The 22072-nt window shown below is 36.6% G+C and overlaps 2 protein-coding genes across 11 annotated transcripts in view; one reads left to right on the top strand and one right to left on the bottom strand.

The window, feature by feature from the left end:
* The window catches only part of MYO6 (myosin VI), a 106451-nt gene extending 100317 nt beyond the window's left edge, over positions 1 to 6134 (top strand). For all 10 annotated transcript variants that reach the window (XM_066994648.1, XM_066994647.1, XM_066994646.1 and 7 more), the window contains 2 exons: positions 399 to 617; positions 2682 to 6134. In XM_066994648.1, coding sequence (XP_066850749.1) covers positions 399 to 617; positions 2682 to 2881 — 419 coding nt within the window. In that variant the 3' untranslated portion in view covers positions 2882 to 6134. The remainder of the gene's footprint in view (positions 1 to 398; positions 618 to 2681) is intronic.
* A 6091-nt stretch (positions 6135 to 12225) lies between these two features.
* IMPG1 (interphotoreceptor matrix proteoglycan 1) overlaps positions 12226 to 22072 on the bottom strand; it is a 57094-nt gene continuing 47247 nt past the window's right edge. The window contains exons 13-16 of the mRNA XM_066994663.1: positions 20198 to 20769; positions 19040 to 19259; positions 14710 to 14920; positions 12226 to 12441 (exon numbers count right to left, since the gene is read on the bottom strand). Of these exons, the coding sequence (XP_066850764.1) occupies positions 12402 to 12441; positions 14710 to 14920; positions 19040 to 19259; positions 20198 to 20769 (1043 nt within the window). The 3' untranslated portion in view covers positions 12226 to 12401. The remainder of the gene's footprint in view (positions 12442 to 14709; positions 14921 to 19039; positions 19260 to 20197; positions 20770 to 22072) is intronic.

Raw genomic sequence — 22072 nt, 5'->3', positions numbered from 1 at the left:
GCTTTGCACAGTGACCTTGTTTTACAAAGAGACTAAACTGGAGCAGTTACTGATTAATACTTCTGGTTGGTAAGAAATTTTATATAGAAAGTTATACTTAAAATACTAATTTAAAGCAAATTGTGATATTTTATTTGCTTCCGTCTAAACTTACTTTAGGGATGCCATTGACCATTGATGAATTACATATAGGTACAATAGTTAACATAAACCTTTTCTCACCAGTGTTGTAGCACACACATTATATGAGATTACAATATATTTGGGCTTGATGAGCCTTGTATTTAGAGTCTCCCAGTTGTGTTTTTTTATTTGTTGTTTTTAGTTTGGCGATCAATCAAGCAAATCATAATATGTATTTTTTGTTTTTGTTTTTTATTTGTTTTGTTGTGTAATAGCTCAACAGAACCTGACAACCCAGCTACAAGCCAGGCAGCAGGAGATTGAAATAAACAGACAACAGCGTTACTTCCGCATTCCCTTCATTCGTCCCATGGACCAATACAAAGACCCCCAGAACAAGAAGAAGGGTTGGTGGTATGCACATTTTGATGGGCCATGGATTGCTCGACAAATGGAACTTCATCCTGACAAGGCACCCATTCTCCTTGTAGCTGGTTGGTATTGAAAGCAGAACTTGGATGTTGGGAGGGTTCAGAGCTGATGACTTCCTTTTAGAAAGGAGGCTAATGATACAAATTTCTCAAGTTCTGTCCTCTTCTTTCATCAGCAGTTCATGTCTAGGCAGAATTTGAGCATTTGGAACTGCTGTTGATGGTGGCCAGATGTCATGGAACATCATTTGGAGGTGTAACTAGTCACGTGTTTTACTTTTGCATGTACTTTAATCTAGGAAGTCATGGACAGAGAATCCTACTTGGGAATCCACATGTAAATGGTTTCATTATTAACTGTTTTCAGATTATTCACAGAACTAGAGACAGCATCAAAACATGGTCAGATCTTAACTGAGAAACTTAAACTCACCATTGGACTGGTTTTTAGTTAGCTTTGAAAAATTACAGCAGTTAGTATCAAAACAATTTGTGCATGTGATGTTTTGCCTATCTGTATTACAGTGCTGGTATCAAACTGGTGCTTTTACAATTTTTATGCTGCCTAATATGGAAGAATGACTTTTTAATCTTAAATGTTTTAAATAAAAACTACATGTGGCAATGGATAGGTAAAGATTTATCTGCTAATGAAATGTATCATAGAATGGTTGGGGTTGGAAGGGACCTTACGACCACCTAGTTCCAGCCCACCTGCCATAGGCAGGGACACCTCCCACCAGACCAGGTTGCCCAAAGCCCCATCCAGCCTGGCCTTGAGCACCTCCAGGGATGGGGTATCCACTTCTCTGGGCAACCTGTGCCAGTGCCTCACCACCCTCATAGTGAAGCATTTCTTCTGGATATCTAATCTAAATGTACCCTCTTTTAATTTAAAGGCATTCCCCCTTGTCCTATCACTACACTCCCTGACAAAGAGTCCCTCCCCATCTTTCCTGTAGGCCCTCTAAGTATTGGAAGGCCTCCCTAGAGCCTTCTCTTAAGGCCTCCCTAGAGCCTTCTCTTAAGGTCTCCCTAGAGCCTTCTCTTCTTCAGACTGAACAACCCCAACTTTCTCAGCCTGTCTTCATAGGAGAGGTGTTCCAGCCCGCTGATCATCCTTGTGGCCCTTCTCAGGGCTCGCTCCAGTACATCCATGTCTTTCTTATGGCCCCAGGGCTGAATGCAACACTCCAGGTGGGGTCTCCTGAGAGCAGAGTAGAGGGGGAGAACCACTTCCCTCAGCCTTCTGGTCTCACTTCTGTTGATGCAGCTCAGGATATGGTTGGCTTTCTAGTATCCTCCTTTTCTGGTGGATAATGAAAAGGGGAAGAAGTACTGGGGAAATGCACTGTTTATAGTTCAGTGTTTTGAGTTTTTGTCTTTAATTTGAGAACTGATGAGAATTCTGCAATACATTTGTATAGCTTCACAGAGTGATGCTTTACTAGCAACCAAAGTTCCTTAGTTTTCTAATTACTTTTAATAGAATTAATTATACCAGCTTCTGTTTGTTCAGTGTCTAAGCCCCTAGCTAAAAGTAGCATAGCTGTCATGAATAACACATTCAATAGATCACCTATTAAAAGTTAAGATTGAAATACAGTGAGAGAACTGTGCTCTTCGTTTCATTGGATTCCATGTGGGAAATACAGTTTAGTAAACATCAGTTTGTTTAGCATGGGAGGCTGACAGATTAGGTGTACTGGTGATTTGATCAAAAGTCTCAAGTTCTTAGTCACGTTGCTACGTCTGAAAAAATATAACAGTGGTTGACTGTAAAACTGTATATATGTCTAAAATAGATTCAGTGGTGGATTTCAGGAGAATATATTGAGATGCTGATCTTTCTGGCACCTTCCCTTTTGTTCCTTCTTGCTTGCTTTTTAACACTTTTTAAATCTTGTCTGTTTCAGCATCTGATACTAGTTTATTCTGATACTGATTTTCTACCCTGTGCATAGAAAGCCTTCTGAAGACTTCTTCCCTCATAAGCTCTGAAGTCTATCAACAAGCCAGAGCTTGAGAGAGGAAATCTAATTAACAAAGATCTAATCTTTGCTAATGGAACCTTTGAATGATGTAAAAGCTTTACAAAGGTTTTTCTTTTTCCCTGTATAATTTCAGGTAAGGATGATATGGATATGTGCGAGCTTAATCTTGAAGAGACTGGCTTAACTCGAAAACGAGGTGCTGAAATTTTGCCGAGACAGTTTGAAGAAATTTGGGAGCGCTGTGGAGGTATCCAGTATCTTCAAAATGCAATTGCAAGCAGACAAGCTCGTCCTACGTATGCTACAGCTATGCTGCAGAACCTATTGAAATAAGTGGTCATTTTGCACAGTGGTATTTGAGATGAGAACCCTTGCCCGTGATACAAAGGGAAGAGTTCCTCTATGCAGCAGAGGACGTAAACATTCTATAATCATATTAGAGATGTTTAATATAAAGTGAACAGATTTTATTAATCATGTGGTTTGTTAATTTGTAATGTATGATGTTTAATTTGGGTAGAGAGCCTTACTAGGTATGAGGACCCTGAAGAATTTTCAGTCAGTGTAGTTTGTTGCATTTTGTTTATACATTGCATTTTCTTTAACAGTTTCTGTTACTACTCTTAACACTTTTAAGTAATCTATCTGTACTTGAGTACATAGTACAAAGAACTGCATTGCAACCACCTTTTGATAAAATCTCTTCTTCAAAACACTAAATAGTTGGTTTTAAGTGGTGGGTTACTAAAGAGGATATGCTGTATCTCATAACTGGAATTGTGAGGCCTTAGCTTTGACTTCTGTTCCGGAGAAGTTGGAGTATTCTTTTATATAATCTGAGACATTTTATGTCCTGATTTGAAAACTGGTTAGTGTCTGTATTTACTGACTTCTGCTGAAACTGTTGGGAAATCCTCCTACACTTGAGACTCATAAATTCCTACTTAATGCACTCTCTGTCTTGGTTTAAGAGAAATGTTTTTCTGTATGTTCTGAGAAGAGCATTTGTATATGTCAATATTCTGTAATACTGTACACAAAGAATGTGCTGCTCATTAGGGCTTATACCACTTCTCTCAGTTTCTTTTCCCTTTCTTTCTTACTTTTTTTTTAAGTACAAGTCTCCTTTAGACTTTTATTTTTCTGACCAAATTTGTATTAGGAAATTTGTCCATTGGACAATGCACTTAGCCATGTAGTGTAATTTAAATATCGTATGCAAAATAGTCCAAGATTTATATCTGGAGGCATATAAGATTAAGGATAGCATAAGGGAAATATGTTCAGCTTTTGGGTGGTGATATAACTTAATTAAACATTGAGACTTGATCCTCAGATGTCCTGTATATTTTAACTGTAATGAGATGCGCAAGGTCTGTACCTTTTGTTAGACTGTATAAAAATTTGGTCCAATAACATAATGCATCGTTTAAATGCCATGTGCTGCTGAATTAGGTACAGTTTTTTGTATTCTGGAATATTGTAGTGATTCAGGCACTAATCTTATCTTAATCTCCTCTGTCAAGTCTCCTAGCTTGTTAACAGTTCCTTAATCAAGCAATGAGAGATTTTGTGGATAGGAATTATTAATTTCCTACAGTTTTAAGGTGCATCTTGTTCACTTAAGTGATTGTTTCAGCATGCTGGCCATTATTTCAACAAATTAAACTTGATTATGTATTTTATCTCTCTAATAGGAATTGGAAATGCAGGTAACTTGATGTCCAATTACTTATTCAACCTGGTTTAAAAATGAGGGCTTGATGTATAAATTGGCAAAGATTGCTCACACTGCAAAATTATTTCCTTTCATTTTACTATGTTTGAAACTTTTTGGAAAAGTTAAACATTTTAGTTTTTAAATGCATAAATATATTTAATAATTTCCAAGAGGTACAGTTTGTACACAGAGAAAACTCATGATGCATACATCCTTTCTGACCATAGATTGTGCTTACATGCCTTTGTCTAAATGCACTCCTTACTGGAATACATGTAAAGATAGTTGAGTAGTACGTTAACTCTGTATTAATTAGCTACATCGGGGAATCTGAGCTTCCACTGCATACCCACTCTGCTTTTTGGTCTTGTGATTGCAAACTGGAAAACAGATTTTCATTTTACCCAAAAAAACTCTCTTCACCAAACAGTAATTTTTGCCTGGAAGATGAAAGAAGTGCATTATACTGCTGGCTAGCAAGCTGTGTGCAGACCTATACAATGTTCCACAAGTGTAAAGGTGCTGTTATGAAATTTAGGTTACTGGTTTAATGTGTCGGTGGATTGGAATGAAGGTTTCAGAAATCCCAGTCTCCGGAAATTTAGCACTGCAAAAAGCTTGGGCCATTTATGTGATACAAGGAAAAGAAAATCACTGAACTGATGGTGAGAAGCCCTACTCTATATTTATTACTGCCTGGATTTAAATTCTTGACTTACCATGTTCGGTCTCAGTTTATATATGTAAAGCAGATCTTATGAGACGGAACACTAAGCAAAGAACCTCATACTTGAGTGTGTTTGTGTACGTGTGTATGTATATACATATATATATACTTAAGTATGTATGTGTGTATATATGTATGTAAACATAACTGCGGGGAACTTAAAATAAATAAAATCAATAATGTAATTTTTCCAGTTTGTTCCTTTCATTATGCCAGTGTTTCCTTGATGCAGGCTGTTTTGAGACAGTAAATTAGCTACAGAGTGGTATCAGAAGGAAACTTTATTTTTCAGATCGGGTTCCGTGGGAATTCTTGTTAGCTAAATAACAAATATTAGCTGTGAGGGAAATTAAAATGTGAAATAGTGGAAGAGGAACTGGTGACTGGATGTTTTCAATTGACATGTTCCCACTTCTCTGCATTGCTCCAGCAGTATGCCTGAGGCAACCAGAAGATACATTCCAAAAATCAGGGTATTTTAGTTTGCACAGTAGCATACCTTTTTTCTTCTATATCAAAACCATCTGATTTTAGTTTTGCTGATCTTTTTGTGCAACAAAAGTAATTTTTGGTTCACTTCAGAACAATTTTTTTTTTTACGTGAGGCAATATTCATCTGCTTTTACAGATTTTCTCCATTGTCTTGTCTACTGTGTCAGTGATACTGTTGGTTGATTTGGAATCAATCTCTGATCTCAGGGATTGTGGTATTATCTTAATGCCCTTCTGATCTACAATTACACAGAAAAAAAATGTTTTTGAAGCAAAATGGTGAGCTAAACTCTTTGTCTTAGTTCTGTGTGTGTGTTTTTTGTAAACATTTCTTCCTGCCTATCAGTGTAGTTGTCCATTGTAGTTGAGATCTTCTCCATGAAACACTCCAGAAATAAAAGGAGAGAAAGAGAATCACTATGCTAGCCTACGTTCCCGACTAGCTGACCAGTAATACGAATTTTCTAGAGAATGCTACTCAAGGTTCATAAGGTCTTTCACCCACTGATGAGACCGGTTTCCTTTTTGTAATAGAAACCTGTTTTTGTTTGGTTTTTTTCCCAAAAATATTTTTAAAGTATTTAAATGACCTTCTAATACTGTACTGAAAATTTAAATAAATAAATACATTCCATGTTGAAATCTCAGTTGCATCTCTCGTACTGTTTTGTCTTTAAAAATATAAAGTATAAGGTAAGGGTAAGTTAAGGTATGAGAAGGATTCAGTGCTAGAACTGCCTGCTGCCTTTTTATCAGATATATGTGGTGCTTAAAGCTACTCTAGAAAAGGTTTTATCTTTACTCTTTGAGTGTTCCTCTAAAATTACATTCTGATATTAAGAACTTCTGATGTTGTTACCATTGTCTCAATTCTGATGATTTTTTAAAACATATTTTCTTCCTTGTATTGCTATTTATTTAAACCTTTGTTACTATCACTTTACCGTGAGAGTTTTACTGTAACCAATGCATTTATTGTTTGCTGTGCTGTTTACTGTTTGCATCTCCTTCATTTTAGATCATAACAATCAGTGACTAATGAAACCACTTAATATTTTGAGTTTATATGCTGCAAGAAATGCTTTGTTTGAACAGGGTGTGTCTTTGGGGGTTAAAAAAAAAAAAAGTTATCAAACTGTTTCAAGGGCCAAATTAGAGTAGTATTTTTCAATTTAAGACAATTGAAGTAATTCAGACTTTGTTAGGTATAATTTTGTCTCAATTTCTGTGTGGTTTTCATTTTCAGCTACTGTTGGAACTACAGTTAAACATCACCTTTAAGATAATGTGCTACATTGTAGTGTGAGATTGAATAATAATTCAATTCCCTGTGAAATTTTCAAGTAATAGTTTTATTATATTTTATTGAAATACAAAAGGCTTACATCCAGCAGATATATTTGGTAATTAATAATTGGGAGAAATAAATACAGTCATGAATCATTTTTAAAGTACACAATTTAAAATTACTTATTTTTTAACCTAATGATAATGGGTATGAATGCAAATACACTAAACACATACAAAAATACATTTGTAATGGAAAAAAAAAAAAGAATGCTTTCAGCATTCTTAATTCATCTTAACTTACATGAGCAATTGTAAAAAGCTAATGCTGTTGACAGGGATGACATCCAGTGCCCTGCAAGCACTATTTTTAAAGTGAAGTTTTATTCTGAAGTGTTACTGTATAAAACAGTATCTTAGTGTTTTGTTTTAAAGTACTTTCTAGTTAAATAGACTAATTAAAAATATGGTTTCAGCTGTAGAAACTTAAACTTGTGTCCTTGGTACATTGCCTTCATTTGTACACAATCATCAGTTTTGTTGCTTTTTTCAAGGAGACCTGTTTGTGCAGTTAATTGTTTAAATTAACTGAGTTTATAAATGGCTACTGTTGAGGGGTATATAATAATGTAAACTAAAGTTCAGTCTTTGCTGTGGTAATCATGTGGTACTAAGAGTTAAAAAGAGTTATAACTACAATCAGCCACTATCCTGAATATGTGAAAGTTTCACATCTGAATGAGGAGCTGTCATCCAGTACAGTCATAAACTTTGTAGAAGTTCACTTTGAGCTGTAAATACAACTTCTGGTATGTGCCAAGCAGCAAACAGTGCCTAAATGTTATACAACACTGGCATGACGCATATATATATGTTTATATATATATACATATATATGTATTCAAGAAAAAGATGTTCAAGGTAAAGTAATGCTCATATTTGAGTCAGGATTGTGGATCCATAGGGCATAAATTGCCAAGCCTAAAAGTAATTAATGGCCACCCATTGTCTGGCCAGATTTCTTCTAGAAAAACTAATAGTAAACTTTCAAAATTATACACTGAATTTAAAGTATGTTTGTGCATGGCTTAGTAATCTACTTGTTCCTAGGAAGGTAGTTGTGAATGTAAATCTCATGTTCTTAAAGGATGAAGAAAACTGCAAATATTTTTTCTCTTCAAAAATTTTGAAGGAGAAGACAGTTTGAGGAGAAGTTTGAGGAGGAGAAAGTTTAACTCTGTCGGAGATGTTCAGCAGCCACTTGGATGTGGTCCTGAGCAACCTGCTCCGGGTGGCCCTGCTTGAGCAGGGGTTGGAGCAGATGACCTCCAGAGGGTCCTGCTAACTCAAACCATTGTGATTCTGTCACCAGGAATTAAGCAGTGAAGTGTGTATATACATATGTATATACATCATGCTTTTATTAACAGAAAAACAGGAATCTGATTTTCAGGGAAGCCATTAAAAAATAATTCCAACTTCTATGCGATTTGCAGTGTGAGCATAGTAAGGAGAGAATGGAGAAGTTCCCAAACACTTTAAATGTAGCCTGTGGGAAGAGGTAAGACCCTTACTAATGACAGCTCGTAAATTTCCATGTTTGCTGCTTACTCTGCTCTAATGGAGGTAAGAAAAGTTAATAAAATGGTGTAGGTCTGCTTGAAAGCTTCATCTGCGTTTTTACCAGAGTGGTTGTACAGTATTAGTTAATACAGTATTGCAAAAAAATGCCACTTTTGAGCAAAATCCATTTCTAGCACAAGAATGTGAAATAAAAATATGATTAAGATATATACACACTGTATGCTTAGTGCAGGCATCTTAACACTGATGACCTCTTACCAGACAAATTTTGGACGTGGTCAGAGAGTTGATAAACTTGATAGTGTTGTTTTTCTTTAATAATATGATGTGTTAAATGTGTACTGATTTTTGAAGAGAAAGTGATATGTCTTTAGGAATCCTCGATTTTTTTTCATATGCATTGTCAACCTGAACTGCTGTCTTGAATAATGCAGACTTTGATATTCTGAATACCTGTAAGAGAAATTCTCGTAAGACATTTAAAAAGCATTTTTCATTTTGAAAATTTATTATTTATCTACTGCTAATAGTCAAGAGCTCCCTAAAATCTTTTGAGATAGTCTCCAGTTCATTCTAAGGAGAATTGAGATAATCCTGCTCCTGAAGCTATTTTACATATTAAATCATGAAGTTTAGTGAAGAATTATTATTTCTCTCCCTGGTGTAACAATGTTGTGTTTCTGTATGAAATAACAAACAAGTGCTATCTATACCTTCGTAATTTGAAGAGCGTATTTTTGACTGTAAAATAATAATAATGCAATTTGCTGCAAAAGAAGCCATAGCTAAAATATCTACAGGAGTCATAATTACCAGCACACCAGGGATAAATTAGACTTTGGGATGTTTGGTTCTTCAGCATTGTTTTGGTGTAAGAGCAGCAACAGTGCCAAGCAAACTTAAAATCTGTAAAGCCTGATGCCATAAATTTTGAACTAAGAGCACAGCCCTTCCATCTCGATGGTATTTTAGGTCATCTTTCCCTTGTGATTGTGGTAATGAAACACTAAATCTCTGATATTGGTGGGGGATCTCTAACAGGCTAGCTTGCATTGCTTTTGTATTATTTTAATCCAAAATACTGTCTGCTTGATAATCCAAGTGACTGATATAAGGATGAAACAAATTGCAGTCTTCTTTTTTTCCTCAAATGTAATTTCAGTCATCTTGGTGACTGAAAGTCACTTTTTCAGAAGGTGATGCTAAATGGCAGTCACTAACTTTGATGAATGACATTTTAGGTATTTCTGAGGGATAATCTTTTAGGCTCCATCTGCATTACATCAAAATAAGCGATTTGTGTCCATGCCAATTAGATTTAGCATCATGAAATGACTTATTCTACCATTCTCTTATCCAGTGGTTTATTGCCTGTGCTTCTGGGTTATTTTATGTCAAATACGTCTGGGTTTTCCAAGGTTTCGTTTAAATTTGTTACAAGCAATTTTCTGTGTCAGTACATGTCTTTTGCAAGCTTAGAAGAGTTTGTGAAGACCCTTTAGATGAGATCCTTTTTCTCTTCAAGAGTTAGATCCATTACTGAATTTTGCCAGATAACATTTTGAAAATGAAGCCCACTCACTAAATGCCATGTACGAGCACAAATGAGAATTTTATAGAATAACATCTGTTAGATCAACTGCAAAATAATAGACTTTACAGACAGCTTGATGTAATACCCTAGCATTTGAAAGCAATCTCCTATTTCTCAGTACCCTTTTCAGTAGAGTAGAGAACATCCAGCTGAGTCACTGATAGGGACAGGGGATATTACAAGAGAAATGATGCATTTTGAATGAGCTTGTGTTTTCAACTTCCATCTCTAAGGAGGAGAAAACGTGTCAGGATGAGGTAGGCAGCAGAGAATCAGATCAGCAGGATCGTTTTTAAAGAATTTTGGCATGTTTGACTCAACCGTAGCAGGCCACCTAGATGCTGTGGGCCTCGTGTCTCAGTCTGAAGGGGCCTGTCCACTTGCATATGTACATTCTGGCTCGGTCACGTTCTGCTTTGGCCCGAAGAAAGATGACTTTCACAATCATTTTATTTCCTATATTACTACTTGCTGAGCAAGATGTACTGTTCCCACAGACCTAACTATGTAGAGCCCTGACTGTGGTAGTCAGCAGCTTGCAAGAACTTAAGTTTTCTGCTGAGCTCAGAGAGAAAGAAGAGCAAGTTCTTCATCTAGACACAAAACATGCTTTAATTCCTGTATGATATAGCAGATAAAAAACAGCCTCTGAGAACGAAGTTTTGCATGCTTAGGAAAGAACTGAAAAATTATTGGTTTCAGCTAGAATTTCGTGTCCATTTTCCTAAACTCCTTTGTAAATACAGAGGTATACTTATTGTAAGTAGTGTGTCCTAAAAAGTTGTCACTGCTGTCATTACACGTGGCAAAACAAAGCAGAACAAAAATTTCAAATTGGAAGTTTCAATTTGGCTTAAAAATTCTAGATAGTCAACTCCTTCTGAAAATTGAACTGAAATGCCATATTCTGTTTTAAAATCCTGGCCCCAAAGGAGTTGTCCCGATTGTGACAGGGAAGTTAATGAAAGCTGTGTTCTATGTACATATTCCCTCCTTCTTTATCATCTTTTTCCAAGTTACTAAAAGTATATTCAACATAAAGCCTCTGAAGTGAACACTCATTTTGAGCTGTACTTAGGGTGAAAATGTCAACTACTTTTTTTTTTTAATCCAATTTCTACTTTGTAATTGCCTCACTTCTCACCTAAATTCATTTTCCTAGCTAGATCTTGAGAAGAGCTTTGTCAGTATACTTTTGCCAATTCAAATACAGCCCAGATGACACAGGCCCAGCTTTTTCCTACAGATGTTGTGCCATTTTATACCTTTCATAAAATATTTAACCCTTTTGCAAATAGTAATTGTAAGTAGTTCAGCCAATATAAAAGTAACGTTTATTGGTCTACCCACAGACACATTTCTTTGAAGATGGGTGTACCAAAATGCTTCCTTCTAGGACTTGAACACAATTGCCAGTGTCTGTGTTCTTGTTTTTATCAGCAGCGAAGCCAATTTGTTCTTGAGCTTTTCTGAACACCTCCTCCCTGCTGTCTTGTAGATCTCTATCATTGTGTTCCTGTCTCCCCACTTGTCAGCTCAGTCTGTACCTGTCATCTTAAGTACTTGAAGACATCAGACCTGGGCAGGAATCCTCTGTGTGATGAAGATAGGCAAAAATAAATCGTTCTTTCTGGTATCAGCACTTCTTCCTTTATTTACATAAAACCAGCTGTGTGGGCTCAAACCAAAGATTCTCGTAGGCCAGTATCCTGTCTCCAGTAGTGTATATCTAGTGATAGGGCACTGATATTGCCCTCAGTGATAACTGCTAGCAGCTATAGTCGAAATTCTTTAGTATTCTTTAGTTTTAAGTTGGGCTGTGATTCAGAAAAATGAAACAACAAAGTAAAAGCTTTTTGTCTACTTTTCAAGAGATCACAATCAGTTACATCAGAATTAAGAGAATTTGATGATTTTAGAGAAAGTCTTGACTCAGCTTTTCTCCTTTCTGTCCTTTTTTTTTTCTTTTTTTTTCTTTTTTTTTTTTTCTCCTAAAGATACAAGAGTTATCCTGTATTTGAAATAATGTCTGAGATATGAGTGGTAATCAGCTCAAGCTGGAATTCCTGTTTAACTCCACATAGTTGAAACAGGCACTATGTATTTTTAAAGGATCAGTCATCCCTATGCAAGCCTCCCCTTTGGTTTTGCATTCTGTGTTGAACTTTCATTTCAGATTTTCCTTCTTTCTTTGTTTGTTTAAGTGACTGCTGCGTTAGCAAATATATACATAGAATTGAACCCTGTTGCATAAAAGCACTTCAGAGTGGATTGTGGCTGTCATATCAAACATCCAAAGAAAATGAGTTTTTCTTTGGATGGAGCTAGTACAGAGAGGCTTCCTGGTAACATTTACAAAGAGGAAACTAGGTGGAATTTTAAAGCTCTTGAAAATAGTCACAAACCTTGTTTTTGTCTGGCTGATGCTGGAAATGCAGAATTTCGGAGACTAACTCATCAGTCCTGGCTCTGTAAACTGGTCTGGTGACCTGCAGCAGTTTAAAACAAACAAAAAAACCCACCACCAGATTAGTTATTTCACTAAATCACAAAAGGCACTTGGACAGAATGGAGCACCAAAGCCATGCAAAAGAGCTGTAAGAAAACCAGTTATGAAAAGCAGTTCATAACTCTGTTATGAAACCAAGATAGCAGTATGGAAACTAAATATATGAATTAGTATTTTTAGTCATGAAATTGCTGAGGAAGAGCTTAGAATCAAATTTAGTTTAGCTGTAGAGCTACAACACGAAGATGGACCTGTTATTTGAGGAGGGACTGTGTGTTGAATAACAGGGAAGAATTTCCATGCATTTTACCTCCATATTGAATTGTGTTTTCAAGATTGTGTAATGCTTCTTGATCAGTGATCTCTGAAGAACTGGAACAAGCACTTACGCTACAAGCCGTATGGCAAAAGCTAGTTATGGGTTCATCGTGTTCAAAAGCGGGATTAATCCTTACAGCATTTTCTGAAGTGAGGCTGTTGAGAGTAGGACTTCTACAATGCAGAACATTTTTGTTTAGGTAAGACTTTAAATTACAAAATAAAAAAGAGGATTTTTTTTTTTTTTGAAATGTGAAGAATGAGCCGCTTACTCCAAATTAAAGTTTCTTTGTCTTTTTCTTCTCAACTTAATAATTAAAATGATGAAAAGAAAAACAAGGCTTAGTAAGCCAAAAATGACAGGTTTAAAAGTGAAGGGATGTGTGGGTTCTGGTGCAAATTTTGCACAACGCTGTCCTTGGTGGAACGTGTGTCTGCGTACGGGGCATCTAAAATGGGGAGAGGAAGAGAAAAATATACAGAACTTGAGGGCAGAAAATACAGAGTACCTCAAATGAAAACAAAAGAAAATATGCAGTTAAATTATAAGCACAGTATTCACAGTACAATTAATTGTTATGTATCTGTAAGGAATAATGTGATTCATAATAGAAGAAGGAAAATATTTAGATTAATGAAAATGAGTGTTAAGCAAAAAAAACAGTGATACGTTCTTTGCCTAATTAACAAAGTTGAAATAATATTTGTGTTTTAGCACCTTAAAAATTCAGGTGTGTTTTGGAGTAATTCCTAAACACGTCTCTGAAGCCTATATTGTGTTTGTTGGTGACTTTAATCTGACTAGCAAGGTCTGAAATGGGAGTTCTACTTTAAGGCGAGGGAGAAGGTTTTCATATTGTATGAGAATCACAGGGTTTCCAGTTGATGGAAAAACTAGTATGGTTCTGAGGAAATTCACAAGCAAAACAAGTGCTTGACTAAAGCAAATGCTCCCTTCATAGGCCATAATTTAGTATAGAGACCGTGCTAGTTTGCTCAAGTCTGAGACTAGTATTAAGTTTGTATGTAATTTGTTGTAATTCACGGAAGTTTCATGTATTATTTTTAATATTTTTATCATACTAGATGATGGTTTTGTAATTTCTGTACATTAATCCAGGCTTTTCTGAAATGGAAAGCGGTTATTTTTCATAGTGGGTTGGTTTTGGAGCAGTAGGCTGGTTCAGTAAAGTTTTAAGGAGGACCCATTTAAATTGCAGGCTGATTACTAGTTAAAATACTGCCACTACACTGCTCTAACTCTTGCAAGTCGTTGTGGTGAATTCAAAATAATTTTCTGCTATCTTTTCTGTGATGCCCACTGCAGAAAATGAATTGTGGCAGTTGTGTTCTTGCAGTGAAATTATCATATGAATAATTTGCTTGGTAGTCTTGTTTTTTGACATGAATCCTAAGTATTCGAAAAGACTTACCTAATTCTAAAGTCAGTATTAAGAGAGAATGAATCAGATTAGTGGTCATAGGTGTGCTTGTAAGAAAATAGATTTCATTTTTAATACGACTTAGAAAATTTAATTTCTTAAACTACTAATAGGTAATCAATAGCAAAAAATGTGAATGTGTTATTTTTTCATGATATATCTAGAAGTCTGAAAAGAATGCATGGTTGTGTGCTTGTCATCTCTGCCAATGATGCTGTATTTCTAATAACTTTCAAATGCATCTCTGATAAACAGCTAGGTCATGGTGTTCTGTGTGTTCTACCTAATAGGTCAAACAGGATTTATCCACAGTGAAACTATTTGTATTAAAGAAGGGTATTGCAACGTAGTTTAAAGTATCTGAATATTGAGTTCTTGACTTATTAGCATAGTTTATGCTGTTGAAAAGTACGTACTCGGCCCTGTTTGTTCATGGAATAGAACTAGGGGTCTGTGACCAGACTTCATGTCAAGAATCATTTATTTACCTGCAGACAGCTCCTCTTCCTGGAACTAACTCACAGTTCCCACCATTGACACAAAGATGCGGTTCCATCTCACACAGGCTCCGGCAGGGTAATCCGTCTTGGCTTGTGTAACCAGGTTTACAAAGGCAGTCAGCCTCTTTTGTCCACTCGTTCATTACGCATTCAGAAAATTCATCACATGCCATGAATTTGCATGGGTCTGCCTGATCAGCTGGAAAGGATGGGTAAATCATTAATTGAGGCATTGAGGCATTACCCCCAGAGTATTTGGCAAGCTCTGCAGCAGCTAGAGAAAACAGTACACATTTACTGGTCTGCTACTTGTGCATGTTAATGGGAGGATATAGTCTGGCATAAAAGGACACGCATTTTTCTCTCTCTACGTGACACAGCAAGCATGCAAGCTTATATTTACTTGTACGTTTGTTTACCCCATCCTTATTAAGCTGTGATTTTATTTTTATCTTACTGACAAGGATTTTCACACTTGAATATTGTTGATCTTTTTTTTTTTACTATAAAATGCTGGTTTTGTACTCAGGGATATAGTCATGCCATGCTATAGTCTTGCCTATGTGCAAGAAGCAGTTTTTGCTGTAATCACCTTAAACACATGCTTTAGGCCATGACCAGGGGAGGGAATTAGTTTAGTGAGTGTTGCGCAACACTATGAGGACTACAACACAGGAATAATGGCACTGTCAATGGAAAATACATGTTTGCGGGCCTTTGTCAGAAGAGATGTATTAGCTTTGGGAAAAACTGCTGTGCTTTTTTTTTGTTTCTTTGTTTTTAAGTGTTAGTAAGGGATGCCTCTGTGAGATGAAGGGAAAATGAGTCTGTTGATGTTCATAGCATGGCCCAAGTCAGAGACAGCGTAAAGCCCTGACTTAGCCTGTCACACAAGTCTAGTTCTCCCTTCCCATTCCCTGCTTCTACCTAGATATGACTAGAAGAATCAGAAAGAGTCATATTGATGCCCGAGTGTATGCTGATGGAGTAATAAGGGGGAAGGCTGCAACCACCACTTGTGTCCTGGAATCATTTTCTTGTGTATCATAAATTAAAGCCTATATATAAAAGGCAAAGGATGAGAAGCAGGACAGGGGATACAAATTCTGTTTTTATCAGCACACAGTCTCAATAAGATGCGTGAATCCAGAAAGGCAAAAAATAATGAGTGTGTAAAGAAGAGGGAGGAGAGAAGGAAATGAGAGCAGATGTACAGATAGGAGCTGGGCTACACCGGACAGCAGGTCCTGAGTGACCTGAATTCTCCAAAGGAAGTTTGCACACAGAGTCTTAGCCCTAGAGAGGAACTTGGTTTTAAGTCTGGTCTAGAGAAATCAAAATCACTTAAAACATCAGGACAGAAGAAAAATGTCCACTCCTAGTTATGTGGGCTTCAAATTTCTTAAGAAGAAAAATCTGCAGTTTTAAAAAATTGGTACTGGGTATTTCGGCTAGTACTATAATTACTATCTGGGCTGAAAATTTTCTTCCAGAGCCAGTTCATGGCCCTAGATACTCAATAATATTAATTTCAATGAAAAATAAGCATCACTTTCTTTATAATACTACTGGAAATCTCAGACACACACCAGGATGTGCTTAACTGCTGGAAATTAATCCAGCAGAGCCGTTCATTTCTAACCCCTCTACAGTTCTGTAGCTATTTTTTTTTATTATAACAATTATTTCTGAATTTAAGATCAACAAAAGAAGTTTTTGCTTGCTTGATTTCCTTTTGCTATATAAAACGTGCATGTTGATTTGTGAACTGCTTTGCTCCTGGACTGTAAATGTATGTACACACAAAGTCTAACAACTGGGCACCAAAGATGTACAATAAATCACAAGGTAACTTTACTGGCAGTCAAACCTTTACCTATATATAAAAACCGAACAAAACAACAAAGCAAAACGTTTATTTCAAGTACTTTGATCTGGTCAGTTGTGTTATTGGAAATTACAGAGTTTAGTCCCTATTTGGACAAAAACAGGTGGCACACAAAAGGGGACAGTAGTTCCTACAGATTCTTTTCTTATCCCGTGCAGAAAATTGCATGACGAACAAAACCAGAACAGTCCCACAGGAAGCAAACAAACAAAAAAAGAAAACAGAGGAGTTAGGATGACTGAATAACTGATTAAGTATTAACTGCATGTCTCATCTACTCTCTCCCGAGATTTGATGATCACAGTTTATCTTCACACTGGTGGAAATAAAGATTGATTGTGTTACTAAGGAAAAACATTCTCTATCTGAGCATTATCTATAGTTGTACATTACGGCCCTGCAGTGTTGAAAAACTGAAAGGTATCGGTGTGTTTCTGTGTGACGAGTAGAGCTAGGCATGAGCAATCCACTGTGTTAGAGGGTCATTTTTTTTGTGATGTTGTTTCATTTTCCTTAAAAAAAAGTTTTGGGCTATGCACCTGCCATGATTTGTCACCTTCACTGCATTTTCACTTGTTTAGATTAAAAAAAAAAAAAATGCTCACAGGTAATTTAAAAATCCTTCTACATCTTTATTTATAGTATTATTTATATATGTATATTATATGTATTTATGTATATACTAATGTAGTTAGCCCTTTACAGCTGTTTCTTATAAAAGTTGATGAGTCTTGCAACGTATTTTGGGCTGTCAGTTCCCATCAGTGTTTCATTGTGGGATAACACTGTTACCACTAGATGGCTCTTATCTTCACACTAAATAGGAATTTGCTTGCATTACCTTAATTTACTAAACTTTTTTTTCTTTTTTTTTTTTGAAAATTTTTTTCTGAAATAAAAAGAAAGTGGGGCTGTATGGATATGCTGGATTTCTAAACATGATTTAATCCACTTTTATATCTTACTACTACGCATGAGCCACGAAAGCTTTGTTCTAAGAACAGCTATCATGCAAATTTATTGTGATATGGTTTTCTTGAATTAAAGTTGAAATACCATGTCAGTAGAGAAGATATAGATGAAGATGAAATATTTTTTTTTCCTTTTTTTTTTTGTATTTTAGCAACTTTTTCATTTTAATTTGTATTTAATGAAAATTTACTACCAAAGCAGAGAATCTGTGGTAGCACAAAGTTCAGTGTTTGTAGGAATCCTTTATTCTTTATTCAACAGAACATCAGGTTAACATGGCAGCATTTGAGAGTTCGAATGCTGCAGTTTTGTTTACTTTCTTTGCCAATTCTCTTAATGGTCACAAGGAGATACCTAAAATGAAGGTGGTTTAGAAACTGCCTGCATGAAATGTAAATGGACATTTTGTTCTTCAGTTGTCAGAGATCTGTACAGCTTAATCAAAACTGCTAAAGGCATGCTAATGTATTGGCATCTTCCTTCTCCATACCAATGAAAATTCAACTCTGAAATAATTAACAAAACCTGAAAATAAATCCAGGCTTCAATTTTATAAAACAATATAAGAAAGAGATGTAACTCAGACATCATAGGGCTAGAGTAAATGGTCTCAAGTTGCACAAGGAGACACTTAGATTGCATCTGAGGAATAATTTCCTCATGGAGAGGGTGGTGGCATTGGAATAGGCTGCCCAGAAAAGAGGTGGAGTTCCCATCCCTGGAGGTATTTAAAAGAGGTGTGGACGTGGCACTAAGGGCCACATGAAGGGACTCAGTAGGTCAGGTAGATGATTGGACTTGGTGATCTTGAAGGTCTTTTCCAACCTAGATAATTCTATGACTCCGAGAAAGGTACTAAATCAGGAGAAATTCTGGAATTACAAAGCCACGGGGTGCTATATATGCTAATGCTTTGGTCAGTGAGCATCTGTAGAATCCTAGCATTCCTAGAAATTTTCTCCTTCTGTCCTGAACTCTATAGCCCTCGAAAGATAGTCTTCATGATGTCATGAGCAATTATTTGTTTACAACATTGTAAAAATCATCAGAAATGATGTTTTACCTACTCAGATGTGTAGGTAAAAACATCATTCCTACGGATGAGTCATTCCTGTAAATTATATGTGAGCATTTTTTATCCCTGTCTTCACCCAGCTATTATCCTAGAGTATTTTTGCTTCCCTGTACTTGGTTTTTGATCTGAAAAGCAGTTGGTGTACATGGACAGAACAGCCTTTCTACCCCACTATTGTATGGATATACGTCTGCAGATAGCTGAGTCTGAGTCTGCAAAATCTTTTATTTATTTATTTATTTTTATATATTACTAATGTTCTCTGGGAGGCTATTCATTATACAATTATTTCCAAAATGGTAATCTTTCTGAAGCTGTAGCAATTTGGAAAAGATTACATACATGTTTTTGATTTTGTGTATATATTGATAACACAATCTTACCTGGCTCAATATCAAGGGAATAGCTGTCAATCTCCAAATTGAGGCGTTGGGCAGCAGCATCACAGAAATCTTCCAAGACACAGTGTACTGCTTCCGTGATATTATATGGCACTGTTCTGGCAAATTTCATTTTGCTGTTGACAATCACACTTCCGTTTCTGAAGTTAAGTATTTCCAGTTGCTTAAAGCCTGTAAGGTTGGACTGCAGGTATGGAAGTAGCTGCAAAACAGAAAGTTTCTTTTATTTTGACTTACTGTCAATGCCTAGCCCCTATTAGTTTTTCTTATAGTTGCTTTTAGTTATCAAGCACACACATTACACACTTATTTCTCTGAATTTAATATAGCTGTTAAACTCCACCACCAAATTCACTTTTCTTTTTTTTTTTTTTTTTTGCTATATTCTTCTGGACTCTGGCATCTTTCTCAGTAATGTATTGAGATGGATGGGCAGCAATCTTCCCTGTGATAAAATGCACAGCAGTTGGGGAGCTTATTCATCTAGAAGAAAAAATCACCACGCTCCAAAGCCAACCATAATTATTTTCAAATGTTCAGTCCAGGCAGGTTAAGGCATAGCATGACAGGCATGTCACTGAACTGACCTGTAGCCCTATTGTACCCATAAAGAAAACCCATATCTAATCATATTCCCTTTGCTAGGCTATGATATATTTTATAAGGCCTATTCTTAAATTCAGCATAAAGACACAAGTCTTAAATGTATTCAGTATTGTTGATGTGAATCTAAGATAAATCTAAATAAAATTACATGCCAGGCATACATATATATAGAGAGAGAGTCTCTTGAACAAGTAAACACTTTGATCACTGACTTCATGAAATGTTTCTTTGCACCCTGAGAGCATTCCAGGCTTATGGGTCCTTTAAAAATGCATCTTATCAGGCTGAATCGTAGTAGGGTCTGATATTGCCAAAATACTCTGCTCTCCAGCGCTGAGGGAGCCAACTGGCATGAATCAGAATTTCCTAGCCAAAACCTCTAGATACAGCTCTCACAGAAGTTTGTTGCTGTTTGTTCCTGATTTATGGAGCAATAATTAATGTAATTTAGAGATGGGGGGTGTGTATGATTTTAAACAATGCCTCACTATTGCCGATGTTTTTCAAGCCCACCAACTATGTTGCTTCACCCACCAGCTGCATGAACTGTTGTTCCAGAGCTTTGTATTCTGTTGAGCTCCTATTGAAGAGGTCATCAGAAAAGTGCATGTTGGTCACCCTCAGGCTGAAGAAAACCACAAGCTCTTTGCCTTTGGCTGCAGTCGTCATGGAGCTGGTGGTTACATACTTCAGAGTAGGAGCTGGGGTGGCTTCTGCTGGCTCACTTGTCAGCACTGAGATGTAACCACTGCCGTGCTCTGCTTCATCCAGCTCTGCTGTGCTCACCACACCGATGCCATCCAACTCAGCAGTGATATCCTGCACTCCTGTCCTGGCACTGTCGGGGGGAAGGGTGTCAGCTGCTGGCACCGAGGAATCTGGTGCTTCGGGGGACTGGTCGATGATGATGGACTGGCTGTAGGTTGGGTTGGTCACTGCAGGCAGCAGTGTTGTTTGCTCTGATGGCAGCACATCTACAATAACATCTCCAGGCTGCGTGACAGAGAGATCACTTGCACCAATAAAGAAAGGCAATGTTTTATGAGTGCTGGTTGTAAATAAAAGGTCATCACCCGACGATTCTAGTTCATCCATGATCTTCACTGCTGCAGAATAATAGGGGAAAAACAAATGCCTAATTTGAAAAACAAGCATAACAAACCTCAAACATGGAAACAACATACATCTTGTATTTCCACTGAAGCATTTTTAAAAACAAGCTTTAGCGCTATCTAAACATGAAAATGTTATTTCCATCAGCAAAGAACTACAGGAATAAAACACCTCATCCACATATTTGAGTGATGACATTTCTGTAGGTGATGTGTTTAAATAATAATTACACTTGGTAAGTATTTCCTGAGCAATTCCTAAAGCACAGTCTTGTTTTGAAGGTACATAATTGCACTGTCAGTTTATATTGACTGAAAGAGTAGATTGTAGCTTTGAGTTGTCTGCTTGGATCAGTTCTATGCCAGAGTCATTCTGTTGCTTCCCCCTCCATTAGAGGTTAAGGCTATTACCTGCCAGTAATCATAAACTGTGGTTAAGGAAAATGGTACAATAATCTTTTCTGATTTACCTAGAAGACGGCAGCAGCAGCGAAATCAAATTCAAACCCTAAGAAATCATATGCTGCACTTGAAGCAGCCATTTGACCCTGATGCTAAAATTTTATGAGGTCCCCACCAGGCTTGGCATGGGCCTAAGTTTTGTGATAGATGTAGATGAAATCCAAATCTGAAGTGTGATGAGACTCTGAATTTGGCTTGTAGCTACTTGCTATGATGTCTCAACAGCAGACATCTATCCAATCTGATAACTTTGTCCTTCTCCAACAATATAGTTATGAGTGTTCCTCATGCTGGACTTTTAACAGCCCCCTGCAAGCAGAATCACATGTCAACTGATAGAAGTTTTTCTCCAATGAATTCTTCCTTTCTCTAAGCACTAATTTCCTCTTAGTGGACAATGAAAGAAAAATAAGCCCCACTGAAAGAGAAGGCAGATAAATGGCATAGGAGTTGCCCATAAATGGTCTTTGTGTCTCTTTTTCCTTGCTTCTACATGAATTAGGACCAATCTTCTGCTGTATTGCTGTTTTTAGGAAGAAAAAAAAAGAAGTATATTTTCAACAAAGAAAACCTTAATACAAGATCATTATTTTCTTGACACTGTTAATTTAATATGCTCTTTGTTTCCTCCCTGCAGGTACAATGTCGGCTGAAGCATTAATCTGCCTAAAGTGGATTATTTTCTATAGAACCACTATTAAATCATTGCTTTCCTGATATTGTTCTTTTCTTTACTAATATATATTTTTGTACACTAGGTGAAGCTAGTGTGCTTTAGTAGAAATGCATAGCCCCATTCTGCTAAATTGACCACACCTCTCAAAGTAGGAAAGAA

The sequence above is a fragment of the Anser cygnoides genome, chromosome 3 (genome assembly GCF_040182565.1).
Source record: "Anser cygnoides isolate HZ-2024a breed goose chromosome 3, Taihu_goose_T2T_genome, whole genome shotgun sequence".
Classification (NCBI taxonomy): Eukaryota; Metazoa; Chordata; class Aves; order Anseriformes; family Anatidae; genus Anser; species Anser cygnoides.
The sequence above is the reverse complement of the archived record's forward strand: the minus strand, read 5'-3'. Positions and strand labels throughout refer to the sequence as shown.